Raw genomic sequence first — 27,300 nt, 5'->3', positions numbered from 1 at the left:
AAAGACAATCTGAAAACCTACGGGAATAGATAAAGAACACCAGCAAGTTTTACATGCTCAAGGAACTTTCTACTGTAGGCAACCTTTCACCAGGGCTAGAGTTCACTTTACGAACTCTAATATTCATTTATGTTGTTTACTTAGGTTAGCTTTTAACCACACTATCTAGTTTAGCCAGGCAATCACATGCATTGTTATAGGGAATCTGACTTGAGACTGAGTTTTTAATCAATCTATTTATTTTACTAATCCAGTTACAGTCAGATTTTATGCCTTAAAATATTTTCTGGATATCTATAAACAGAAAATTGTTAAAATCAATTTCAAGTCTTTTACTGGAATGTACCTTGCACATAAAAGCAACAACATGGAAAAATTCTGTTGTGAACCCAGTTTTTTTGTAAAACGTTTTTTTTCTCCTAATGATGTCACATAAGAGAATATATTCCAGGAGGGTCTCTTCTAGAGTCAACCAAATCAAGACACACAAAAAAACAAGTATGTGTCTGGGTTTACTCATTTGGGTTACTGGATAAATAATTTTCTCCTCTACCTGGCAAGAACTTTGAAGAAGAATGCAAAGAAAAAGTTATTTATAAAAAGATAAAGATAAGTTATCTCACAGGATGTCTTCCCTTTCCTCTTAGAAACAGAAATAGTCAAATTTAGTTATTTATTTAAGGTTGTGTTGCTAAAAACCTGACAACATTCCTGGTGTTTTTAATATTTGGAATAAAGGTATGCCAGAAACATGGCCGGTGTCTGATACCAAACAAAAAGACTAGCTCAAAACACTAGTTCAGTTTTAGTATTTACACTGATGACCACTTTTGAGAAAACAGAAACATATTAACAAAAGCCAAAACCAAACAAACAGAAAAACAAAAAACAAAGCCAAATCACACCAAATGAAAGCATACCTTTGAAAGATGGCAGCTATTCTAACTACCAAAAGGTGTGCATATGTATAATACACAGCTATACTGAGATATACAATACATTGCACATATTTAAAATGTATAGATAATTTTGATGTATACAGCCACAAAACCATCACCCCAATGAAGATAAGAAGTATAATAATATAGTATAACCATGGAGTGTATATATTATTGTGGTGTGCTATATAAATAGAATGCCCACACAGCATTAAGTCAACTATCAAAATTAAATAAAATGGCGTAAAAATCACTTATTTTGATAAATGTTCATAAAGACTTTTAAAAAGTACAACGACTTAGGTAATTAAAGCAAGGAGGGCAGAAGCACCTAAATAATGGTTCGTTGGCTTAAATATTTTAACACATTTTGCTTTCTTAAGAACAAAGGTCACACACAATGAACTTATTAGACGTGGAAAGAAAATTAAAAATGAACACTAGGTCAGATGGCATTTTGTTCACTAGCACTAACTTGCAAGGAAGGGATTCTTATTTTCCTCTTACTCCACAAAGCAGTTCCTAAGACTTACTAGGTAATATAAATAAGTGCAGGTCAAAAACCCCCCAAAACCAAAAAACCCCAACCAAACAAAAAACTGTATTAAGCATCGGAAATGTGACCAATTTAACCAAACTGAACAGCATATACATTTAAAATGTTTTTCTTTTGTATAAAAGTTTGTGTACACTCAAGCTACGCTATGCATAAATAGTTCCTACACATTTCAAACCGGCATGTAAATCAAAGTCATACATTTTAATACTCAGTGAGATCAAAGTTAAGTTTAACAATATACTGTTAATAAACTGTTAAACATCGTAAAAGTTCCGTGGAGTTAGAAACCTTCCTTTGGCTTTTCAAGTCTCACCTCCTGCTCTCTGAAGGACTGGTTGTTCACATCGAGGACTCGTATAGTCCTTTTAATAGGTAGGAGACCTCCGACCTCATCGTGCGCCACCATGCTTTCCGAGTACCCTCACGCCCCCAGCCCGAGTCCTCCCAGAGTCGGCCGCCTGCAGGGAAGTTCCCGGGTCGGCCCGGGTCGGCTCGGCCCGGCCCGGCTCGGCTCGGCTGGCGCTCAGCTGCCCCGCGCAGCCATCACCCAGCGTCTCCAGCGTAGCGTCGGCTTCTGCGAGCGCTCGAAAGGCCAGCAGCACTCCAGGCTCTGTGGGCAGGGCCGGCTGGGCCGGGTCTAGTGGGCGGGCACCCGAGGGACACGTGACCGCCCTTAACTGACAGCGGGGCACACCTAGGCCTCTCCGCTTTCTCTGCCAAAGAAAGCTCTTTATCAAGAGGTTTGGAATTTCTATAGTGAGACCAGAGGGGAAAAGGAAACTGGATTACTGTAAGGCTTTTCCTGATTTAAAAAGCATTCCCAAAGACAAATGAATTGCATATCTAGGTTACCTTTCTTAGTACTTAGCTGCACACAGGGATACTTTTTCTATAAAACCCTATTTCCTAGAAAATAATTTAGAACGGACAACTTGACAACTTTAAGAAAATCGTAATTCAGAGTTAAATAATGTATATACTAAAGAAAAGCCTAATTATCCAGGGGCCTTGCTTTTATATTACGTAAGTGCAATTTCTAGTCCAAAGCCTTGCCTCTATGAAGCAACCCTACTTCTGTTGGTTTGGTAGGCCTGCAACAAAGCAGATTTTCTTCTTTAACAGTAAGTATTGTATTCTATTTCAAAAAGTAGGATTTCCTCTTAACCATATGCTACTATGAATGATATGATGCTGATAATTTGCAGAAACATTTCTATTCTTAGGATTTATTAGGGTCAGAGAAATCTGAGAAATCTATGTAGAAGGCACTGTTCTAGATGCTATGGGTGACAGAAAAAAATAGGTTTCATATATGCTCCTAAAGCGCTAACAGACCATTGTGTAAAGCTAGGCCACATGAAGAGATAAGTAATGCAAGACAGCTTTTGACAAGTCCAAAATAAGCTGTACAGCTAGCAAGGAGTTCAGAAACCACTTCTGGCAGATGAGATGAGGGTGGCAAAGACACTAGGAAAGAGGCTGTAACATGTTTCAGTGCCTTGAAGGCCATGTTATGTTTTTCAAAGGTCTGAGCAAGGGAAAAGTGCAAGGCTTTCCCAAAGGAGCACGAAAAGCGAACTCACAGCCTGAGGTCACAGGCTGGGTAAAGACAGACGAGCAGAGGGTTTTACTGAGCACGTGAGAGAGATAATGAGAGGTATGTTGTAAGGTGGTGTTTAAGATGGCTTGAAAGATGGCTGGAACCATAATGCAAAAATCACAGTCAGGGATCAAGAACTTTGCCTAAGGTAGGGCCTTTTCCTTGGGAAAGGAAAAGGATATGTGCAAGAGACAACATATGCAAGAAGTCAAAGATGCCAACGACTGTAAAGTTAGGAAGGGTAACTGTTAATGCAAATAAAGAAATACGGAGGAATAAGCTTTGAAAGAAAATTCTGGGTTTCATTTTAGATATACTCAGTCTTCGGTGGTGGAAAAACATGCTAATAAAACTATTGAGCTAGAACTTGGAAATGTTGGACAAGGACTTGAAGAGGTCAGAGGGTGGATTTAGACTGGGGAGTTGGAGACACAGGGATCAGAGTTGAAGCTTTGGAAGTGAATGAGATGCCTGGGGGAGAAAATCTGGACAAAAAGAAAAGAGGCCCAAGGATCTAATTTTGGAGAGATGCCAAGGGAAGAAAAGGTGTTAGTTATGGCAAAAAGATTAAGAAGGGTAAGAAAAGATTCATGGATTTAGTGATTACAAGTTTAATGAAGACCTCAAGTGTGCTAGTTCAGCAGAATAAAGACAAAAGAGAAACCACAAAGGTTTGAAGAGTGAATAGAGCAGAGTAATAGGGGGCATAGACTATAATGACAAATAATCTATAAAAAACAATTTACTAAGGTTCGCAGGACAGTGTTACTTCTTGCAGGAAGGAAGAACGCTGCCCTTACATAAACACCAATGTGGTTTGCATTTGGGATGATGTTCTTAATTTGTCTTTCTGCTTTTAGACTTTTGAAAAAAGTAATGGTGATTGGTTATATTTCATCAACTATTCTTTATTACCAGGTCACACCTGGGCAACATGTGTGATGCAGTTGGCCTTAAGAGAGGCTGTTTGTGGTAGGTAGTTCTATGCTATACAGCATTAAAGTGGAAGCACCTTAGAGATCATGGAATCCAGTTCTGTAAGTTTACAGGTAAGAACACTGATCTGCTTAAGCCCTCAGAGCTAATAAGAACCCAGAAGTCTGGTTCAGTTAGTTTCATCAGTTAAAAAATGGTTGCCAAGTAAGGCCAATACTTTATGGCTACTTAGTTTCATAAGGGAATAAAGGACTTACGCAGAGTGGGAGTGAGGAAAGAAGTTGCTAGGGCATTCTCATGCTCTCTTACCTGATGTCTTTCTCCAAACTATGTTTTTCTATTTAGTTCTGATAGAGGTAAAGCCAAGGTAACGAGGGGAAAGGATATCTCTCATTTCTCTCCTTCAGTAAGGATCCGAAGGGTAAAGGTAGAAGTCTTAAATGCAGAAATAGCCTGCAAAAGCCAAGTAGGGCCTAATAGTGATAGGCCCAGTAGAAAAATCCCAGCTCACCAAACCTAAAATCTTAGTTTCATTTTGGATGTTCAGGTTTGTGGTCTAAATATAATTTAGACAACTGTAGACAGCATCTATAAAAGCAACAATGGACAAGGGATGTTCAGTTAGCACTCTGAGCCATGAGCCTGAGAGAATCTTGACTCTAACAATGCTCTATAAAATACGAGGGCTGAAAAGGTCCTTTGTGATCATTAATGCATCCTCCTCAGTTTTCTTAGGAGGAAACTGGACAGTGAGGAAAAAGAAAAAGGAAATGTGAGTCCTTACTCTGTGCTAGGAGCTTTATGCATATTATCTTATTCAACCAACTGTATGAAGTATGTATTATTACCTTCATTTTACAGATGGAGGAAACTCAAAAAGTTTAAGAAACTTGTCCCAAGTTGCATGGGTCATCAGTGGCTGGACAGGTTTGAATCTGGTCTGCTCAACTGTGGCTGCAACGTCTCTTCCCCGTGAGACAATCCGTGTACCACCTTCAGCACCGGTCTGTACAGCTCAGTGCTCAGGCACTGCTAGTTGTCATTCTACGAGTTAGGAGCAGAGCTGGGTTTAAAACCCAATCTCCTAGTCCCAGGCTAGTTTTGCTAAATAACTGCCAACATTTTATAGAGGAGGAAAGCATAAAACCACAGTAGAGAGATTACTTGTATTATAGGCAGGTAAATAAAAAGACAGTAACAAAATAGTTCCAGCTGCTTAAGTTTTAGAAGAGATCCTATTTCAATCAATGGTTTACTTTAATGATCATGTTATTAATAGCAATTATTTATATGACTTTCTACAATTGAAACACAGATTGGTTGAGTATCTTTGTGTAGAAAATCTAGAGTTTATAAACTTAAAAACATAACTGTGTTATCTAAAAGTAATAATGCAGCTTTGTTTAAGAAATCAAGTTTTTGATAAAATTACTGTTTTCCAAAAATGAGGTTTAGTTATAGCCTCTGTTCTTCTGTTTGTATGGAGCCTTCAATGCTTCCTTTCCTAAAATTTGAATAAGGTAAAGAGAAAGATGTTTCCCTTCTCTACAGAAAAAGGACTATTACCCTACTTACCTTTTTTCTCCTTTTAATGTGAAATTAGAATTCTGGAATTTAGAAATAAATTAAAGCTGAAGAATAATCATTACTTTTTTTGGTATAGATATTTGTTTTTATTTACTTTTGTCTGGAACAATAACAAGCAATTGGAAATTAGGCTAGGAAAGCCTTATTATGGGTAAAGAAAAAACAAAAATCTAAGCTCTCTGCTGCCCTCTACAAGGGATATTGTGAAATGCAATTGCCAACCTACTTTTTTCCACTTTATGTTTGTAAGGACCTTATATTGCTAGTAAAATTTTTATCTTTAGCCCTGTGTAGCTCTCATGTTTTATATTGCTAAATTAAACATATATTTTAAAATCGTACAAGTGCATAAAAAGATTCCACAGTTCATAAGAAATATTTTAAGGACTTTTTCTAAATATAAAAAAACTATGTTCCACTTTAAAACTCTAGAGTTCAAGATTACAAATAACTACTATGTATCTCACTGAAAATAGGTTAGTTAAAAATAGAATTTCAAATCTTACTAAAAAAGGAAACACTGATTGAAATATTAACAAAATGAAACTTCTGAGGAATGAGAGTTCCAAAATATCTAGTAATGAGTTAAAAACAACACCAAAAAAGGCAGTTACATTTGGATGAGTATGAAAGAAGTTAGTAATGAAGTTATATGTGGATCTGAGTTCTTAAAAGTCATTTGGATTAAAATTTGAGTATGTCCAAGCTTTACTAAGAATTTACTTTGGGAAAAGATCAACTCAGATCAGTTAATACTATTAGAAAGACTATAAAAAGAATAGCTGACAGGCTAAGAAGCTTGGTGTTATCAAAACCATGGTTCTTTTTGCAATGATAATACAAACAGCAAATAAAATTGGGTATTGGTGCTGTTAGTGGTGACTTTTTATTTCAAGTACATAGGGATCTTCCAGTATCATGTAAAGATCACTTATACTTATATAACAAAATGTTGAGTAGGATTTTCTGCCTTTTTCCCCGGAAACTCAGCTAAGGTCAAAACCTGAAGACCAACAACACTGTCTCGCGCCCGGCCTCCTGTTTTCTCAGCCCATTTCTTACTCCAGTTGTTGCTGCAGCAACCAGCTCCGCCTCCAACAGCTCCTGGCCTCAGCTGCGCCTCTCTGGCTTTCCACCCTGGGCTTCTCGGATGCTGAGTGTGGCATTTACACGTGTAGCCTGGAAGTGTGAGGGATTAACACCCCATGGGACAGCCATTGACTAATGGAGCACAGGAGCTAGTGGATAAAAGCCCCTCTTCAGACCCTTGAGAAGACAACTGTGTGGTGTATTTTACATGGCTCTTTAGAAGGTCCCATAATTAGACGCCCCCTTGTTCCCTGGCACCACACCTGAAAACAGACTACCTGTCAATTATCTCGCGTCTCAGGCTCTGATTTCTGGAGGGAACACCGGCTAAGACACTGACACTGAGACTGGCCCTAGAGATTAGACACACCGGATGGGATTCTGGAACTGGTCACTCATTGATAAAATGGTGATAAGGACCAAGATATGAATTGGGTACAGATGGAGCAGTGAAGCAATGGCATATGTAGCAGTAGTGACAAATGAACAACACGGGGACAACAGTAATTGTAAGGACTGCAGAATTGGCTGGCTTTTGTTAATTGCTTTAAAAGCCTGAAAAAGCAGGTGGTAACCTGCAAGTTCTCAGAGTCATTACAGAGGGAAAGGCCAAGTGGGAGCCCCTGAAATTTCACCCCCTACACCTGGGCCAAGGTAATAAACCGAAGCAATATTGCACACTGAGAGAAAAAGCAGAGATGGCCATCAGAATTACAGCAGGTAGGAGTGGGAGTCTCTACTGTATCTCCATTCAGTTGATCTGTGTGCTTCCTGCATTGAGATGGACTGTGATGGCTAACAGTGGACCACAGAAAACTGAAGTGGTAGCTTTAATCTCAGCTGTTGTGCAAGATGTAGAACCTTTACTGGGATAGATCAACACATCTCTAGTATTTGGTACACGGCTATTAATCTAGCCTGTGTGTTCTTTTCAATAACCATTAGTAAGGAGCAAAAGTAGTTATCTTTTACATGGTAAAGACAGCACTCTAAATTTCATGTCCTGAGGCTGTTAACATTTTTGTTCTCTGTCACAGAGTCCACAAGGAGCTTGACATCCCATAGAGCATCATGTTAGTCTAGAATACTGATGACATCATACTAACAGGACATGGTGAATGGGAAATGGCAAGTATTCTGGACAGTCTAGGAAGTCAAATGCATGCCAAGAAAATTCAAGGGCTGCCACATTAGAAAAATTTTAATAGGGCCAATGGCCTGAGGCTTTCTGGGATCTCCCCTCCTAGGTAAAGGTCAAATTGTTGCACCTTGCATCCCAGCACTAAGAAAGAGGCATGGCACTAGGTTGGAGAGAGCAGATACTGCACTTGGAAATTCTGCTCTGGCCCATTAATGAGGTAATCTGAAACGCTCACAGTTTTGAGTAGGATCCAGAGCAAGAGAGGCCACAGTAGCAGGTCCAGGCTGGGTGTCAGGTGCCCTGCAGGCCATGTGAGCCAGTGTATCTGATCAAGTTTGAGATGTCTGTGGTAGACAAAGATGCAGTGTGACGTCTTTGGCAAGGCCAGGAAGAGAAATTCAATGCAGATTCCTAGGGTTCTGAAGCTAGGTATGCTTTCCATGGCAGGAAACCACTTGCTGTTTGAACAGCAGCTCCTGATGTGCTAGCAGCCCTAGTAAAGACTGAGGACCTGCCCACGTTACATCATGTGACTAATGCAATTAGAGCTGCCCCAAATGAACAGGGCCAAGTATATCAACCGAGTCACAGGATTGGCCAGGTACCATGGAAATGGTCTATTTGGAATCAGGCCTGAACCAGTCCAAAGGGCATAAGTAAATTACTGAACAGACTGCCATGTTACCCGGTACATTACACTGAAATTTCCCCTTCAACTCCTCATCTGTTGGTGGGGGTGGGGTGGGCTTCTCAATAATCAACTGATAGAGGAGAAAAACTTGGCCCTAGTTCACGGGTGGATTAGCTTCATCTGTTGTTTTGATCACCATTACGGACCCATTTAGGGATAGTCCTGAAGGGGCATGGTAAAGGGAAATACCTCCAGTGGGTAGAGCTGTAAGCAGCACACGTGGCTGTTCACTTTATACAGAGGGAGAAAGGGCATGAAGTACTGATCCATACAGGCCCCTGAGAAGTGGTGAATGGTCTGGCTGATTGGTCATGGACTTGGAAGGAGCAAAATCAGAAAGATTGAGGCATAATATTTTGGAGAAGAGGCATGCAGATGGACCTTCGGAGTGTGCACAAAGTGGGAGAATCCCTGTCTCATCTTAATGCTTATCAAGAGTACAGAGGTGCTAGTATCCTGGAGGCATTAGGTAAACAGGATGATTTAACTTGTGCATATCAGCAGGTCTCTCCCCGGGACTATCCCAGCAAAATAAGAAAAGGCCTGAGAAATAAAGCTGTTGGTCTTTGGGGGCCTGCACTTTTCATGGAAAGAGATTATTCTCTCTTCTCCTCAAGCCCTCCTTCCTTTAGGGACTCTCAAGAGCAGAGAGGGCCAATATGGCACTGACTCCACATGAGTTTCTGGTTCTACCAGTATGAGGAACAGAGAAGAGATTGGGGAGATGGTCTTGCTGGCATGGTTGCATCAGGGTAGGCAGACCCTACCCTGGGATGGTAGTACGCACTGGAAGGGCTGTTGGTATGCTGCTTGCTAAGGTCATCAAAAGGATGTGGCTAAATCTTGCAAGAGACTACCAATACCTAGGGGAGTTTCACAGAATGGATTCCTCATTAGCCATCACTCATTCTCACTGATCCCATAGAGGGAAATTCAGAACAGAAGTTACAGTTAACAATGAAAAGGATTGTAATCTCATCCAGTAAGGTAAAGAGACTATCTTATTTCCAGTCCTTTCTCCCTGCCTAACATCCTGGAGGAGACTGGGTCTTAAGGAGGTGAGGAAAGGTATTCAAAGAGTAGAATACATGTCTCCCCCACAAATTTCTAGAGTTGCAGACAGCTATAATCTATGCCCCCAATAGGATGTAAGCTTCATGAGGGCAAAGACTTTGTTTTGCTCTCTGTGTCTGGCACATAGTAGGGGCTCCAAAATATATTGATAGAAATGAATGAGTGAATGAATGAATGAAGACCGAATATGCTGGGGAGTGGAGAAGAGCTACGAATCAAGTTTGAGATTAAAATTTTATCTTTAAGTACAGATAACAGAGGCTTAGAATGGCTATATAAGTTATACAGTCAAACAACTAGTAACACACAACTGATAAGTCCAAAAGTTAAGAGTTCATAACTTCTAAACAAGCTTCACTGGCCGTAGCATAATTTCATTTGATTTATGGCTTATTTTATATTAGTTAGTAAAGCAAATAGAAGGAGATGTTAAAAGAAATATAATTAATATCCCCAGAAAACTAATAGAGGAAAATATATTAATGAAAAAAAAAGACTATTATGAGAAAACAAAACAAAGAACTAGAGATTGTGGAAATTAAAAAGAAATTGTCAAAATAAAAATGTCAATAATTAGGCTAAATAGCAGAACAGACACTAATGAGAAATTAGCAAATTAAGGAATTCTCCCAGAAAATAGCATAAAAGACTAAGAGATGGAAGAATTAAAAAAAAAAAAGAAAAAAATGGAAGAATAAAAGAGAGTAATAAACATATAAAGTAATTCCAGATGTTCCAGATATTCCAAAATCTTCTGAATAGGAGTTTTAGAAGCAGAGACCAGAGAATAAAAGGATGGAAATAAACTAAAAAACAAGAAAATTTCACAATGCTGAATTAAATATGAATCTTTAGATTAGGTAGGTTGGTAGGTTGTGTGTTTCTAGAAATTTGTCCACTTCATCTAGGTTATCCATTCTATTAGTGTACAATTGTTCATAGTACTCTTGTAATCCTTTTTAGTCCTGTAAATTGGTAGTAATATCTCCAGTTTCACTTCTAGATTTTAGTAATTTGAGTCTTCTCTTTTTTTTTCCTTAGTCAATTTACCTAAAGGTTTGTCAATTTTGATCTTTTCAAAGAAGCACATTTTAGTTTCATTGATTTTTCTCAATTTCTCTCTTGACTGTTCAATTCCCTATTTTATTTAAGTCTAATCTTTACTATTTCCTTCCTTCTGCTAGCTTTGAGTTTAGCTTGTTTGTCTTTTTCTGGTTCCTTAAAGTGTGAGGTTAGGTTGTTGATTTGAGATCTTTCTTCCTTTTTAATGTGAGCATTCATAGCTATATGTTTCTCTCTTAGCACTGCTTTTGCTACATCCCATTAGTTTTGGTATATTTTGCTTTCACTTTCATTTGCCTCAAGGTCTTTTCTAATTTCCCTTGTGATTTCATCTCTGACCCATCAGCTGTTTACTAGTATGTTGTTTAATTTTTACATACTTGTGATTTTTCCAGTTTTCCTTCTGTTACTGATTTCTAGTTTCATTCCACTGTGATTGGAATAGTACTTTGTATAATTCTATCTTTTCAAATTTATTAAGACTTGTTTTGTGGCCTAAAATATGGTCTATCCTGGAGAATGCTCTATGTGCACCTGAGAAAAATATATATTCCACTGTTTTGAGGTAAGATGTTCTGTATTTGTCTGTTAAGTCCAATTGGTTTATGGTGGTGTTCAAGTTCTCTATTTCCTTATTAATTTTCTGCCTGGTTGTCTATCACAACAATTGGAAAAAGGTTTTAAATATTAATAAAATCCAGGGCTAACAAGAGTGTAGGGATATGTTTATTATCATAGACTGATGGAGAAGTGAAAATCTATCAAACTTTTCTGGAAGGCAAATGAACAGTATTATCAAAACTGAAATTTGCAACCCAGCAATTCCACTTCTGGGTAACTGTATTATAGACATAAGCATCGTCCCTCCTTTGTGCACAAGGAAGAGGTACATTAAGCATTATTTTTAATGTGGAAAAAAAAGAAAAATATACTAAAGGGCCATTCTTAAAGGACTGGTTAAGTAGATTATGGTACTTTAATACTATGGAATACTATTAAAAAAAAAAAAGCACGAGGTAGCCCTATATGTATTGATAAGATATAAATAGCAAAAGCAAGCTATAGCATAAGTACAGGATAATCATATACATGTCACCATTATACACACTGTGTGAAAGTAGGTAAATAAACAGAAAAGGACCTGGAACACATAAAATAATAACTGGTTACTTCAGAGGATGGAGGTGATCAGAGGGGACTTGAAAAAGTTGTTTTACTTTTGTACAAGGACAATGCATTTGTGTGTTACTTTTACAATTAAAAAGCACAAAAAAGTATTTAGATGCACACAGCAGTCTATGAATGATTCATAGCTATCTAGGAATGATTAAGTTTAAGGATAAATAGCTCTGGATTAATGGCTTTTTAGAGCATTATCAGGAATAATTATTTTATATTTAATTTTCATATTTTAAGTTAAGAGGAACCATTTTGTTATACCTTTGGTTCCTCTTAACTTTTATCACCTGTACCAGCAGTTGGCTTTATTTTCTGGACTTCTGTCACAGAGAAACAATGTTTTATTATTTTACAGGGCAACAGTAGAGATCACAAGTTATATCAAAATGCAAAGTGAAGGGCGGTAAGGTAGCCTTATTCATAAGTTAAGTCACCAGCTTTTGTGTGCCAGCTAGCTTCAAACTTTTCAAATCTGTGCCCCAGGAAAATAACCAATTACCTGTCATAGTTATTAAGGAATAAAGTACATAATTTAGTATTATGTTTAATCTAAAATTGCAGAGTACAGCAATACTCAAAATATAACACTTCAATAGGCTATTTAACTTTTAAGAAAATGAGATCCCCAAATCTGAACATTCAGAAAAAGAACAAACCATTCATATATTTTAAAAGATTTCTTCTGAAGTGTTTTGGTTTGTTTTTTGATCATAGACTATCAGAGTTAAAGAACTTCGGTCATAAAAATATGACTCAGTATTACTCATCAATGGAACAGGATAGAAAGCCCAGAGATAAACCCACGCACATATGGTCACCTTATCTTTGATAAAGGAGGCAAGCATATACAGTGGAGAAAAGACAGCCTCTTCAATAAGTGGTGCTGGGAAAACTGGACAGGTACATGTAAAAGTAAGAAATTAGAACACTCCCTAACACCATACACAAAAATAAACTCAAAATGGATTAAAGACCTAAATGTAAGGCCAGACACTATAAAACTCTTAGAGGAAAACATAGACAGAACACTCTATGACATAAATCACAGCAAGATCCTTTTTGACCCACCTCCTAGAGAAATGGAAATAAAAACAAAAATAAACAAATGGGACCTAAGGAAACTTAAAAGCTTTTGCACAGCAAAGGAAAACATAAACAAGACCAAAAGACAGCCCTCAGAATGGGAGAAAATATTTGCAAATGAAGCAACTGACAAAGGATTAATCTCCAAGATTTACAAGCAGCTCATGCAGCTCAATAACAAAAAAACAAACAACCCAATCCAAAAATGGGCAGAAGACCTAAATAGACATTTCTCCAAAGAAGATATACAGATGGCCTACAGACACATGAAAGAATGCTCAACATCATTAATCATTAGAGAAATGCAAATCAAAACTACAATGAGATATCATCTCACACCGGTCAGAATGGCCATCATCAAAGAATCTACAAACAATAAATGCTGGAGAGGGTGTGGAGAAAAGGGAACCCTCTTGCACTGTTGGTGGGAATGTAAATTGATACAGCCACTATGGAGAACAGTATGGAGGTTCCTTAAAAAACTAAAAATAGAACTACCATATGACCCAGCAATCCCACTACTGGGCATATACCCTGAGAAAACCATAATTCAAAAAGAGTCATGTACCAAAATGTTCATAGCAGCTCTATTTACAATAGCCAGGACATGGAAGCAACCTAAGTGTCCATCATCGGGTGAATGGATAAAGAAGATGTGGCACATATATACAATGGAATATTACTCAACCATAAAAAGAAACGAAATGGGGTTATTTGTAGTGAGGTGGATGGAGTTAGACTCTGTCATACAGAGTGAAGTAAGTCAGAAAGAGAAAAACAAATACAGTATGCTAACACATATATATGGAATCTAAGGAAAAAAAAAAAAAAGGTCATGAAGAACCTAGTGGCAAGACGGGAATAAAGACACAGACCTACTAGAGAATGGACTTGAGGATATGGGGAAGGGGAAGGGTAAGATGTGACAGGGTGAGAGAGTGGCATGGACATATATACACTACCAAACGTAAAACAGATAGCTAGTGGGAAGCAGCCACATAGCACAGGGAGATCAGCTCGGTGCTTTGTGACCACCTAGAGGGGTGGGATAGGGAGGTTGGGAGGGAGGGAGACGCAAGAGGGAAGAGATATGGGAACATATGTATATGTATAACTGATTCACTTTGTTATAAAGCAGAAACTAACACACCATTGTAAAGCAATTATACTCCAATAAAGACGTTAAAAAAAATATGACTTAGTATTACTCATTCCAGTATTATTTCACATTAATAAAGTAAACAAAGTAAACAGTCACTTTTGACTCTTATCAGAAGAAAAAGGCAAGGTTATGGCTGCTAAGAAACAGAGCTGAGAAGCACCTTTGGAAAACAAATACTGTGTTCTTTTTAAAATGAATAAACTTATACATACCACAGTAGTAAGACAACCTGATAAAAGATAGTGCTGAAATTTTACTTAGAGACAAATTTGATAAGCAATCATAGCTTCATAGCCAATGATGCATCATATGATAATTCAATTAACATTAATATTAAATTCTTCATATAAGATATCCTAAGTCAAAATACATAACACAATGCTCATGTTACATCCTTACCCAAATCCAAGGTCTTATTTCATTTATTTGACCAATATTACTTCATCTGTTCACTCATCAAACAGATGGCTATGAAATATAGAGGGAAATAAAGTGAATGATTTTCAGCAACAGGCATTAAATGATCATACGAACTGATTACATTTAGCTTATTACATACTAACTACTGTACTTAGATGAAAGCCCACGCAAAAAACAGGGGTTGGGGAGCTGACAAGAGTATCTATTTTGGGGGGAAGGGTAAGTTTAAGAATGCCATACTCTTAACTCAGTGGTTTTCAACCCTGGCTATAAGTAACAATCACCTGGACATCTTAAAAACAAACAAAAAAACAAAAAAATTCCCTCCTCCCCAGATGTTCCTAGGTCCCAATGTCACCCACCCTCATTCCTTACCCCATCACCCCACGTTCACATAGTCTGGGATAAGGCCCAGCAGCACATTTCTTCCCCTAAAAGCTCCCAGGTGACTCTGACCTGCCGCCAGGGTTGAGCACCTCTGTTTTAGCCAGTCATTATTTTCAAGGTATAAATACAGCTTAATGCTACTGTGAACTTCACTGCTAACTTCTTTCCTCCTCATGGAATCCTAACTTGCTCCTTCCCCATTCAATTCTCCCTACCAAGGGGCATAAAGGAGAAGTAGCCATCCTAGGCGGGTGGGGGCATGAAATACACGAAGAGGGGTAAGACTCTGGGAAGGGCTCCTGGAGATAATGCCTGAATAGCGGATAAAGAGGCATGAGCCAGGTAAAGAAAGGGAATGAGGATGTGCAAAAGAAAGGGAACAGGAAGTATGATACGAGAAATTCTGGAGCGATGGAATAGGGAAGCTCATCATAAAGGGGTTTATATGTTAAGTAAAAGATTTGATTTTTATCTTTAAAGCAATAAACAGCTTCTGAAAGAACTCAAGCAAGGTACTAAAAAGACCAAGTCGTGGAGAAAGATCAATACGGCATCATAAAGAGGCTACAGGCAGGGAGGCCAGTTACAAACCCCTAGAAGCAATTGGATAAAAAGTTCTGAACATCAGGACTGTGATCTGGCTTAAGGATTCAGACTAGGAGTCCTCAGTTTTAGACAGCAGCATCTATTGAGTGAATGAGTTCTCCAAGAAGGATTAACTAAGAAGAAAATATTGATAAAGATGGAACCTTAGGAATTCTGTTTTCATTTCCACAGCCAATACTCCAATTCAAGGCCTCTAGATTATACCAGACCATTACTAACCTATACCAGACCATTACTAACCTATACTTTCTACACAGATGGAAAGACTATACTTCAGAAAATCATTTCAAGAATCCAGAATGTTGTTTCTGTTGATTTTCATGGGAGATCAATAAATTCTTCAGTCTATCATTTATAGCCTTCAACTAAGTGGCCAATTAACCTTCCGTACTTCATTTCTTAGTTCTTCATATATTTCTTTGACTCTTTCCAAATCATTTGTTTATCATTATATTAACATAACTGATTTTAATTCTTGGTATTTGTAGATGCCCCTTCTCTAGCTGGGTTGGTCTTCCCAAGTTCATGTTTGCTTTCATAAAAACCCAACTCCAAACCAAGACCTCCAAAATATCTTCTCTTACTCTCATTCCTCCTTCTAATACCAACTGGTACTTCTGCACAGTCTATTGTAATCTCTGCAGGTATGATTTTGTCAGAGGTTCTTGTTTCCTGTTTGTATATAGTCTTATCTCTAAGGTCCAGTATGGTGCTTGAAACATTGTGGGTGCTCCATGAATGTCTGTGGAAATAAAAAAAAAAAAAAAAAGAGGGCTTCCCTGGTGGTGCAGTGGTTAAGAATCCGCCTGCCAATGCAGGGGACACGGGTTCGAGCCCTGGTCTGGGAAGATCCCACAGGCCGCGGAGCAACTAAGCCCGTGTGCCACAACTACTGAGCCTGCACTCTAGAGCCCGTGAGCCACAACTACTGAGCCTGTGTGCCGCAACTACTGAAGCCCACGTGCCTAAAGCCTGCGCTCCGCAACAAGAGAAGACACCGCAATAAGAAGCCCGCGTATCGCAATGAAGAGTAGCCCCCGCTCACCGCAACTAGAGAAAGCCCGCGCACAGCAACGAAGACCCAGTGCAGCCAAAAATAAATAAATAAAAATACAACTCTGTAAGGGTAGATGTTAACTCTGTAGGGACTGATAGCAATGTAAATATATTTGGTAGGCAGACATGTAGATGAGGCTATTAATCTATTTTGTATCAAAGTTAGTGATTGTACTCCACCATTCCTTCTTTTCAGTGATTAGAATACTTCAGTGTTTCCTATAGTCCTTTGACCAGCTTTACCATTCTGTTGGCTTACTCATTAATACATTAATACACTAATCTTTGACAGGTCTTCACTCTTTAAAGAAAAAGAAAAGGCAGATAGAGTGACTACCATAGCAAAACAGAAAACCCAATACATACCAAAAATGAGAGTGCTTCCCCCCACACCTTTTGTTGGTCAGATGGAGGCAAACTGAACAGCTATGAGACCCACATGGTTTCAGCATTTGTGCACAGAGAAGCAAAGGGAAGGCAACTGGGCTTGTCTGATGGCCCCAAGAATAGGGGAACCCCCACAATGGTGCACTGCGAACAGTGGTCTAAACTGGAAGGATTCCAAGGATCAAAGCCTTACACCAAGGGCAAGAGCACTTCCAAGTAACAAGGTTTATTGGTGCTGGAGCAGTCTGGGCCACAGAAACTCTTGAAACTAACACTGCACTGAGAAAAACTTCTAGGAGTAGGATCCAAATTGAGCAGAACAGGGTAACAGAAGCAAAGACAAGAAACAGTCCAGATAAAAGAGAAAGGGAGCAGAAACGAAAGATTTCAGAAAACATGAGGCCATACTTTTTTTTTTTTAATAGATCTTTATGGGAGTATAGTTGCTTCACAATACTGTTAGTTTCTGTTGCACAACAAAGCAAATCAGCCATATGCATACACATGTCCCCATATCCCCTCCCTCTTGAGCCTCCCTCCCATCCTCCCTATCCCACCCCTCTAGGTCATGCAAAGCACCGAGCCGATATCCCTGTGCTAATGCTGCTGCTTCCCACCAGCCAACTATTTTACATTCGGTAGTGTATATATGTCCATGCTACTCTCACTTCACCCCAGCTTCGCCCTCCCAACGCCATGTCCTCAAGTCCATTCTCCATGTCTACCTCTTTATTCCTGCCCTGCAACTAGGTTCATCAGTACCATTTTTTTTTTTAGATTCCATATATATGCGTTAGCATACGGTATTTGTTTTTCTCTTTCTGACTTACTTCACTCTGTATGGCAGACTCTAGTCCACCCACCTCACTACAAATAACTCAATTTTGTTTCTTTTTATGGCTGAGTAATATTCCATTGTATACACGTGCCACATCTTCTTTATCCATTTATCTGTCGATGGACATTTAAGTTGGTTCCATGTCCTGGCTATTGTAAATAATGCTGCAATGAACATTGTGGTACATGTCTCTTTTTGAATTATGGTTTTCTCAGGGTATATGGGTAGTGGGATTGCTGGTCATACTGTAGTTCTATTTTTAGTTTTCTAAAGACAAAGGAGGCAGGAACATACAACGGAGAAAAGACAGCCTCTTCAATAAGTGGTGCTGGGAAAACTGGACAGCTACATGTAAAAGAATGAAATTAGAACACTACCTAACACCATACACAAAAATAAACTCCACATGGATTAAAGACTTAAATGTAAGACCGGAAACTGTAAAACTCTTAGAGGAAAAACACTCTTTGACATAAACCACAGCAAGATCTTTTTTGACCCACCTCCTAGAGTAACGGAAATAAAAACAAACAAATGGGACTTAAACTTAAAAACTTTTGCACAGCAAAGGAAATCATAAACAAGACAAAGAGGCCATACTTTTAAAAATCACTTTGTGAAAACAACAGAAGAGGGGCTCTAGAGTCATGAAGCTGAAAACAGGCTACCATGGCCCACTCCTCTCACCTAAAAATACAGGAAAGGACAACTTAATGTACTTCAGAAAAGAATCATGAAACCCATTTAAAACTACTATAAGAAAACAAAATGTGGAGTAGAATAATGTCTTTTTAGCCTAAAATAAATGAAGAAAATTATAGAAGCTATGAAAGAACATAAAGTTCAGAAATTAGGTAAGTGGAAAAAGGAGGATTTGAAATGAGGTGATAGAAGGAAAGAATTAAAAATAAAATTATTTCAGAATGAAAAAAACCAATGACTAATGCATTAAGAGAAAAAGAAGGTAAAAAAGGAAAATGAATTTAAAAATAAAAAAGACAAAAAAATGTTTTGAAAGAAAGTGATAAAAAGATACAAAAAGAAGACCCAACCTAAGTATAAAGGGCAGGGAGGGGAGGCAAAAACAATAGAATAGAAAAAATACCAAAAACTATAATTCAAGAAAAAATGCTCCTAAAATAAAAGATGACTTGAAACTATACAATTATAACTTTTCAACAGTGGCACTTTATACCAGAAAACAATGGAGTAAAATATTTAATATATTCAAGGAAAGAAAATATGAGCCATAGATTTCATATTCATCCAAACTAACCTTCAAGTATAAAGGCTGCAAACAAACTGATATGAACATTCAATAACTCAGGGAATACTGCTCCCATGAATACTTCCTCTGAATTTACTCAACTCTAGAGCAGGGGTCAGCAAACTTTTTCTGTAAAAAAAAAACAGTAAATATTTTAGCCTTTGCAGGTCACATGGTCTCTGTCACAACTACTGAACTTCTGCCACTGTAGTGTTTTAAAAAGCAGCCATAAACAATATGTAAATAAATGGGCAGGTCAGATATGGCTTGTGGGCCACAGTTTGCGGACCCCTGTGCTAAAGAATGAGCTTAAGAAAACCAAAAACCTAAAAAGGTATAGAGAGAAGGACTGGTGCTGATCATTAAATATATATTTAACTGTAGAACTAAGTCTAAATGGTGGTTATCAGGGTACACAGCATAGTTTATAATGGCTGAATGTGCTGACCCTGGAGATACAGCAAAACTATTTTTTTTAAAAATGGAGAATGATGAGTGTACATGAAAAGTAAAATAAGCACTTATTACTTTAAATATATTAACTTAGAATAAAGAGAGATTACTTCAGTCAGAGGAGAGGAGAGGAGGGAGAAGAGGTGCTAGTTAATTAAAACAATGCTCACAGGAATGAACAAATCTACAACAGACAAAAAGAGGGAAGTGAAGGCATCATAGAAAGATAACCAATAGAACAAATACATGTATCTTCCTAAATACTGAAAGATATAACAAAGCTAAAACATACAAGTAAAACAAAAAGGAGAGAATAAAACAGAACACATAAGATAACATGCTACTGTTTATCCAAGAAAGTGGGATATACAAACATATGTAATTGCTTATAATTTTAAAAAGTGGAAGGATAAACCATGAAATTAATAAAAGGAAAAAAAAAACCATTTTGTATAGAAGAAAGAAGTAGGGTAGAAGAGCCAGGGATAGAAACAAGAATCTTGTAGAACTGACTTTGAAATTCTACACAATTTTGTTACATGGTTATAAGAAAAATTAAATTTAAAAAGCAGTAATTCTTAAAAATTGCAAATAAAGTGAGTTGGCATAATTACACATAGAAAAGAACTAGTTCAATAATTTTAAAACATAAAATTTATATATCCTCACTATAACCTATATAACAAAAAATGTGAAACAAAATTTTTTCAGTAATTTTATCATTTATAGTAATGTGGTAGTAATTTGTAATAATGTAGATTTGTCTTTGAACCAAGGGTAAATCAAGTGAGTAATTATGTCAGTGTCCCACAGAAACCAGATTTTCGGTGCAGTCGAAGGAGATCTAGACAGTAAGATTAATGAGATTAAGTAAAAGATCCTTTAGCGTTGAATTTAAAATATCAGTATAAACTCATAATTTATTTTATCTTAAAAATTATATATATATTTTTAGCTCTGTCCATTAAAAAGGCCTAAAAACAATGATCAATTGGTAGCAACAAGTGTTCAAAATGCCCAGATTTTAGCCTCTAAAATCAGGGCTTTTAGAAATGACTGATTCCAGGTATGGAGCAGGAAAAAAAGAAATGTACAAGTGGGCTTGGAATAACCTGTCATCCAGGAAGAAAAGGAGGCCATTTAGCCTCTAGATATGAGGTGAGGGTCATGTCAAAAGGACATAGGGAATCAAAACGTCGTACACCTAAAATTTATACAATGTTATATGTCAATTATATCTTAATAAAGCTGGGGAAAAAGGACATAGGAGCCCTCCTGAGGCAGCACCCAGAGGCCAAAAATGGGAAAATTTGAGCATAGTAAGAGTAATAACTAAAATGGATCAAAACACAAAAAATGTGTTCATATCCATGAGTTCATAATAATATTAAAAAGAAAAATCATTAGTTACTTTTAGAGCATTTTAATGAATAAAACTCATTATTTTTGAAAACTGATAAAGGAAAGGAATCAAGCACTTGTCCTACCTTTATTATAAATCAGTACCTTTGAGTAACCAAGGCTCATGAGGGGAATTTTCTCTTTACAGAAGTATTCCAGTTAATAAACAAAGGACTGATAAAGGCACAATATAACCACTTTGCAACCTCCAATGAATAAATGGATCTAGGCAATGATAATTAATGTTGGGAACATCACAAAAAGACATTACACACCTTCTGAGGGAAGTACATAATAGCCCCAAACACTCTCTAGATCTAACTACCAATTTATCAGAAATACAGAGAAAAGAGGAACACAGGAAATGATACCATGGGGATGCAGTCACAACTCTTCAGGCTGTGGAAAGCTCCCCAGGAAAAAAGACATGGTTTCCTCAACAACAACAAAAATTTGCAGGAAAACAAAGAGCTAGAGAGGAAACCTATATATTAAAAGATACTTAAGAGATATGATCAATCTCACTGTCTGGACCTTAAATGAATTCCAATTCAAACAGACAAAATGAACAAAAACAAAACAAAACATGTTTAAGACAATCAAGGAAAGTGAGAACACTGACTCTGATGATACAGATGAAATGATACAATGTCTAGGATTTGCTTCAAAATAATCCAGGGGAGGGTAGGTGAGTGGAGAGATGATATGAGACTGATCTGATGGTATATTAATTATTGCTGAAGCTGGGGTGAAAAAAAGGAGGACTGTCTTTAAGTAGATCTGACCATGGATTTTATTGTGGCAAACTCTTATTTCTGCATATGATTTCATTTGAAGCATACCTAAAAATACTCAGGGTTGTCATTCACACCTTTTTCTTTCTTTGAAAACAAGATTTTTAAAATGTAACTAAAACGGTTTTGCAAAAAGCCTAACACTTAAAACACATAATTCTTCTATAAAGACATGTACACATACCCACAAAATCTGGATTGCCAGATTTGCTAAAATGTTGATGGGCAGACCTATAAAAATTTAATTTTTAGAAAATACCTTGTCTTTAAAAAGAAGCAGGGACTTCCCTGGTGGCGCAGTGGATAAGAATCTGCCTGCCAATGCAGGGGACCCGGGTTCAATCCCTGGTCTGGGAAGATCCCACATGCCATGGAGCAACTAAGCCTGTGCGCCACAACTACTGAGCCTGTGCTCTACAGCCCACAAGCCACAACTACTGAGCCCGCGTGCCATGACTACTGAAGCCCGTGCGCCTAGAACCTGTGCTGCGCAACAAGAGAAGCCACAACAAGGAGGAGCCCGTGCACCACAATGAAGAGTAGCCCCCGCTCACCGCAACTACAGAAAGCCTGCATGCAGCAACGAAAACCCAACACAGCCAAAAATAAATAAAAAATTAAATCTTAAAAAAAAAAATTTCCAACCCTTTAAAAAAGAAAATAAAAATAAAAAGCAGCAGCTGCCATCATTAAACGTGATGTGAAAGATTTTTTAAAAATCTTACTTTAAAAATGTATAACTTTTCCATAACAATCTTTTTAAAAAGGTTCCTTAAAACCAAGATGGTTCTGTAAAACTTGCCAACTGACAAAAATGAAATAAGTAATTTCAAAGATACCAGTTTTGGACTTAACTATAATTTTACAAAAGAGGATTTTTTTGGGGGGGAGGGCAGTTTTTTTAAATTATTATTACATTTTTCTTATTCTTTTAAAAATTTTTTATTTGAGTATAATTGATTTACAATACATTATTAAATATAATTATTTGCATAATTAAATAATTAAAATAATTATTACAATTATTAAAAATAATTATTTTTAAGTTTGCACTGGGTTTTAGTTTATCATAGATCACACATTGGAAACCCCTGGGCTACATCTGGCTCGTAGACAAGTTGTTTGGCTTGCATGGTTTTTTAGAAAAAATTTGATCCAACATTTAAAATTTAGGAGATTTCACACAAAACCCCAGATTTGGGGGCTAGAGCACAGGAGCAGCTACCTCTCTTGAGGAGAGGCATGGTGCCCTTCTGCTCACCACAGTCCCCCACCCTACTCCTTTCTCTGCATAGACTACAACGCCTGGTCTCCTTAGGCATGTGAGTTTGTGTTCACTATTAGTTTGAGGGAGGTTTTCTACTCGTTCTTAACAAAGAAGTAGAACAGAAAAAAGGAGGATACCTGTAACAACCAATATTATTCAGTTTTGCACTTAAAAAATGCAAAATGCAAAAACCCCAGCATTCATTATTTTTACAGCACAAAAATAAAATGCTATCTGCATACTCTTAAACGCTTTTCCTTGCCAGAGCAGTAAGGCTTACCTTCAGATCAAGGCTGCTAAGGCTTATGACATCATCATCTTTTGCTCTTCGTTTTCTTTTCTATAAAAAAGAAAAAATTTTATTCTTCTATAGAAGGCATGCATGTTACTCCATTAAACAAAGACCACATACAACTAGAAAAATCAGTTTTAAAAAGTGAAGTCTTAGGCTGTATTCATAAGAAAATTATTTTTATGAGGGATGCCCATAAATTATCGCTAGCACATACTATATATTTTCTAAAAAGTCCCCTCTGACTAAATCATCCCTTGTTGTGAAGTGATTCCACCCTATTAAAAAACTTACTTATCTAAAGTTTTTCAGAACAGAAGTCTTATGTAAGTCAAGTCTATACTTGTTAGAGAAAAAGTAAAATATGTTTTATATATAAAGATAATAAATTTTTTAAAAAAGGAACACATATTATTTACCCTATGGGGGGGTTGATTTCACTAGGAAAAAAATATCCTTTTCTCATGGCCCAAGTAATTAAGATTTGTTGCCTGAAGCAGGATTTATCAGGTGGAAAATGAACATGCATGTACCGGGAGTACCTTCCAGTAATCATTCATCACCTTCATTCAGCCCTACTGGTGCCAGTAGTGACAAAACTGTGTATATAGCTTTAATTTCTGGTCCTTAATCAATACTGAAAAAGAATCCTTAAGTAACGTTTCTTCTCTTAAACCTCAAAATAACTTTTCAGATTACTTGTGATACAGCCTAGCTTTTGTGAACTCTCAAAACTGACAAGCCAGGGCTCCCTTCCAGGACCTGGCCCCACCCTGAGGAGAAACTGTTGAGAGCAGAATCAACACAGAGCAGGATGGGGGCAATTGAGAAAAGGAAAGATAAAGTCCAGATAGAAGTGGGGGAAATATACGGAGCCTGGAAGTCTCAGAAGCAAGCCCCATGAAAACAACAAAAGAGGGAACTCTACGAAGTTAGAAAAGCTATCTGCACCAAGCCTCTTTGTAAAAGTTCAGGAAAACTAAATTCATATTAAAATGAACAGAAAATTCCCCAAGTCAAATTCTACACAAAATAACTGTAAGAAAAAAGAGAGAGAATAAGGGGCAGGATAACATCCCTACAGGGAATGAAGTCACCTCAAAAGGGAATGCTCAAAGAAGCAGAGCAAACCTATAAAATACTATTTCGAATTTAGCTAAAAAGACATTAAGAAAATGATACAAGACAAGAAAGAACAATATAAATCAGAACTGGGAAAAACTAAAAAAGGAGGTGACAGAACTCAAGAAATCTCTATTGATCCTAAGGTTATATCCAGAAGATGCAGCAAAGTATGAATAATATGATCCTAATTTTGAAAAGCAAACTAAACAAAAATCCTGCTTATGTGTATCTTATCTGTGAGGCTGTGCGTGTATTTGTAAATAATTATATGAGCAAAATATAGAGGGATACAAACAGTGTTGTTGACATGGGTTAGCGTGGAACTAGGGGAATGGAAGGACTTACATGGGGAGAAGAGAGGAAAGGGGGAGGAAACTGCCAAGCAAAAAGAAGATTGTACTGAGGGAAAAAAAGCATGTACAGGATCATACTTATGTATTTATATAAAATCTATACATGTGTGGGCATATGTATAAAGAAATTTAACAGATTTTAAAACATTCTACTGTATTTTCTTTTAACTATTTTAAAGTTTCATTTTTCATATTTGTATATTCAACCCATCTAGAATTTATTTTTGTATGTATGTGGCATAAGGTAATTTGGCCAACTGTCCCCACCCCTAATATCATTTGCTGAGAGCACCATTCTTTCATAACGCCTATGATACAATAAGTTCTCATAAGTCGGTTTCTGGGTTCTCTATTTCATTCCAATGGTCTATTTATCTACACTTGCACCCATATTATGCTGTGTAATTTCAGTACCTTTGGAGTGAGTCTTAATAGCTTATACGCTCAGTCATAATGCTCCCTGATGGGTACACTACTTTCCCTTTCCTGGGCCTTCTACTTCTCTGCATGAATTGGGATCTATTACATTCTAATGAGATTTCTAACAGAACAGCATTGCCTTCATGAATTAATTTGGGAAGAATGGACATTTTTATGCTATTGAGCCTTTCCTTGCATGAAATGGTATATCTGTCCATTTCATTAGGTGTCCTATGTTCTTTATTAATGTTTTCCAGTTTTTCCCATAAAAGTCTCACACATCTTTTCATAGATTTATTCCTAGTTTAAAATTTTTTTATTTCAATAAAAGCATCTTTAAAAATTACATTTGTTTATTACTAATATACATACATGCTATTGATTTCTTTTTATAACTTTTATAGCCTTGTTCAAACTCTTATGAGTCCTAATAGCTGCTATTAATATTCTCTTGGATATTCTATGTAGACAATCATATTGTCTCTAAGTAATGAAATCAAGACTGTCTCTTCCTTTCTAATTTGTGTACCACTTGTTTTCCTGTCCTACTGTGTTGGCTAAGAGTGTTAGTACACTGCTGAATAAATATGATGACAGCATTGTTTTTTTCTAAATTTAAAGGGACTGTTGCTATCATTTTATCATTATGTATGTTGTTTGTGGTAGGTCTCAGGCTAAGGAAGTTCTATTCTATCCCTGGTTTGCCAAGAATTTTATCATGACTGGGTGTTGATTTTATTTTTTCCACTCTTACTTCTCCTCCTCTTTTCTTTGATTTACTCTATTGTTCTTTTTCTCACCTCTTGAGTGCTTAATTTTTCTTTTCCCTTATTAAACTATGTATTTAAAAAGTTATAAATCTCCCTCTTAGTATTCCTTAATCACATTCCAAAAGTTTTAATACATGAACCATTAGATATTTCTTTTGTCACGGAGGCCTCTACAAAAGTGTTTTCCCAAGTGAGATGCATCTATCCCAGACGATATGCAAGGTATCTTTCCTAGAGTACAGGAGGAAAATGTTAGAACTTCATTTTTATGTATTTCTTAATCCTTAAAAAATAAGCTTTACTAAAATTTAATACACAGATGATGAGCTCATCATCAACCACATTTAAAAATGTGAGTTAAAGATAATGGCAATCTTACCAAATCCATTTTAGAAGTCAGCCCCAAACTGAAATTATCCTGACTATTTGAAATATACATTTATGTCCACTATCATTAATCTCACCCTAAGTGAGTACTGAGCTTTGAGATATTAGCTAATAAAGTTGCTACATACCTAAAAATTATAAATAAATATATCAGGGGTAATGCTCAAAATATTTTTGCTGATAGGCTTGCAAAATCAAATTTGGAGACACTTCTCTACTAGTTTTTCTGTATAAGTTTAGGTTCTTCAACTAGTAAGGGAAAGGGACCAAGATGAAAAAAGTTTCAAAGGAAAATGTGGAACTGCATTAAAATCAGGAGACTCTTATCAAGAATGATTTACTGACCATTTAATGTATGTAAATTCTATTATTCACAGAAATCTCGAACAGGAGTCCCCAACAGAAAAACAAATTAAATACAATAGAACAGAATACAAATGAAATGGCACATCATCAATACATGCACATAGGTAAAGTCTGGCAAACTAGAGGCAGAATCGTTTTTTGCTATTTCCCCCAAATAAGAAGAGCATAAGAATCATGTTCTATTTGTACATACTTTATTTATATGAGTATTGTGAAGTAATGAGTTTTTAATTATAAAAACCCCTAATTTTCTGGTGTCACTTTGCACAAGATTAGATGCCTCTGTAAAGTCTCATTCTAAAAATAATGGAGTCCCTCTACACTAAGATGACTAATAACAGAAATGATTCATTCATTATATATATTATCTACAAGCATTTTTATATTTTTCAACCAAGAAAAGAGCTGTTAGAGTGTGTGCATAAAAATAGCCTCACGTTTCATTAATATAGTCTCTTAATTTTAACACGGGTAGGGATGAGAGAAAGAATTGCATAGAGTTAAAGATGAATAGATCTGATACTTTTCAAAATATATTTTATATTTAATTGAAATAAAAATTTCTTTCAGTTTGTTAGCAGAAAAGAATTAAATTAGGCTGCCAAAGATG

General features: G+C 36.8%; 1 protein-coding gene across 2 annotated transcripts in view; it reads right to left on the bottom strand.

Annotated features, from left to right (window-relative positions):
• NET1 (neuroepithelial cell transforming 1) overlaps window positions 1-27,300 on the bottom strand; it is a 51,287-nt gene that overhangs the window by 9,204 nt on the left and 14,783 nt on the right. The window contains exon 3 of one of the 2 annotated variants that reach the window (XM_068559596.1): window positions 23,258-23,317. In XM_068559596.1, coding sequence (XP_068415697.1) covers window positions 23,258-23,317 — 60 coding nt within the window. Of the gene's footprint in view, window positions 1-1,810; window positions 2,091-23,257; window positions 23,318-27,300 lie in introns of those variants that run through there. The other variant, XM_068559604.1, reaches the window with a different exon arrangement.

The sequence above is a fragment of the Eschrichtius robustus genome, chromosome 1 (genome assembly GCF_028021215.1).
Source record: "Eschrichtius robustus isolate mEscRob2 chromosome 1, mEscRob2.pri, whole genome shotgun sequence".
NCBI classification, from domain to species: Eukaryota; Metazoa; Chordata; class Mammalia; order Artiodactyla; family Eschrichtiidae; genus Eschrichtius; species Eschrichtius robustus.
This window is presented reverse-complemented; position numbering and strand designations above follow the sequence as displayed.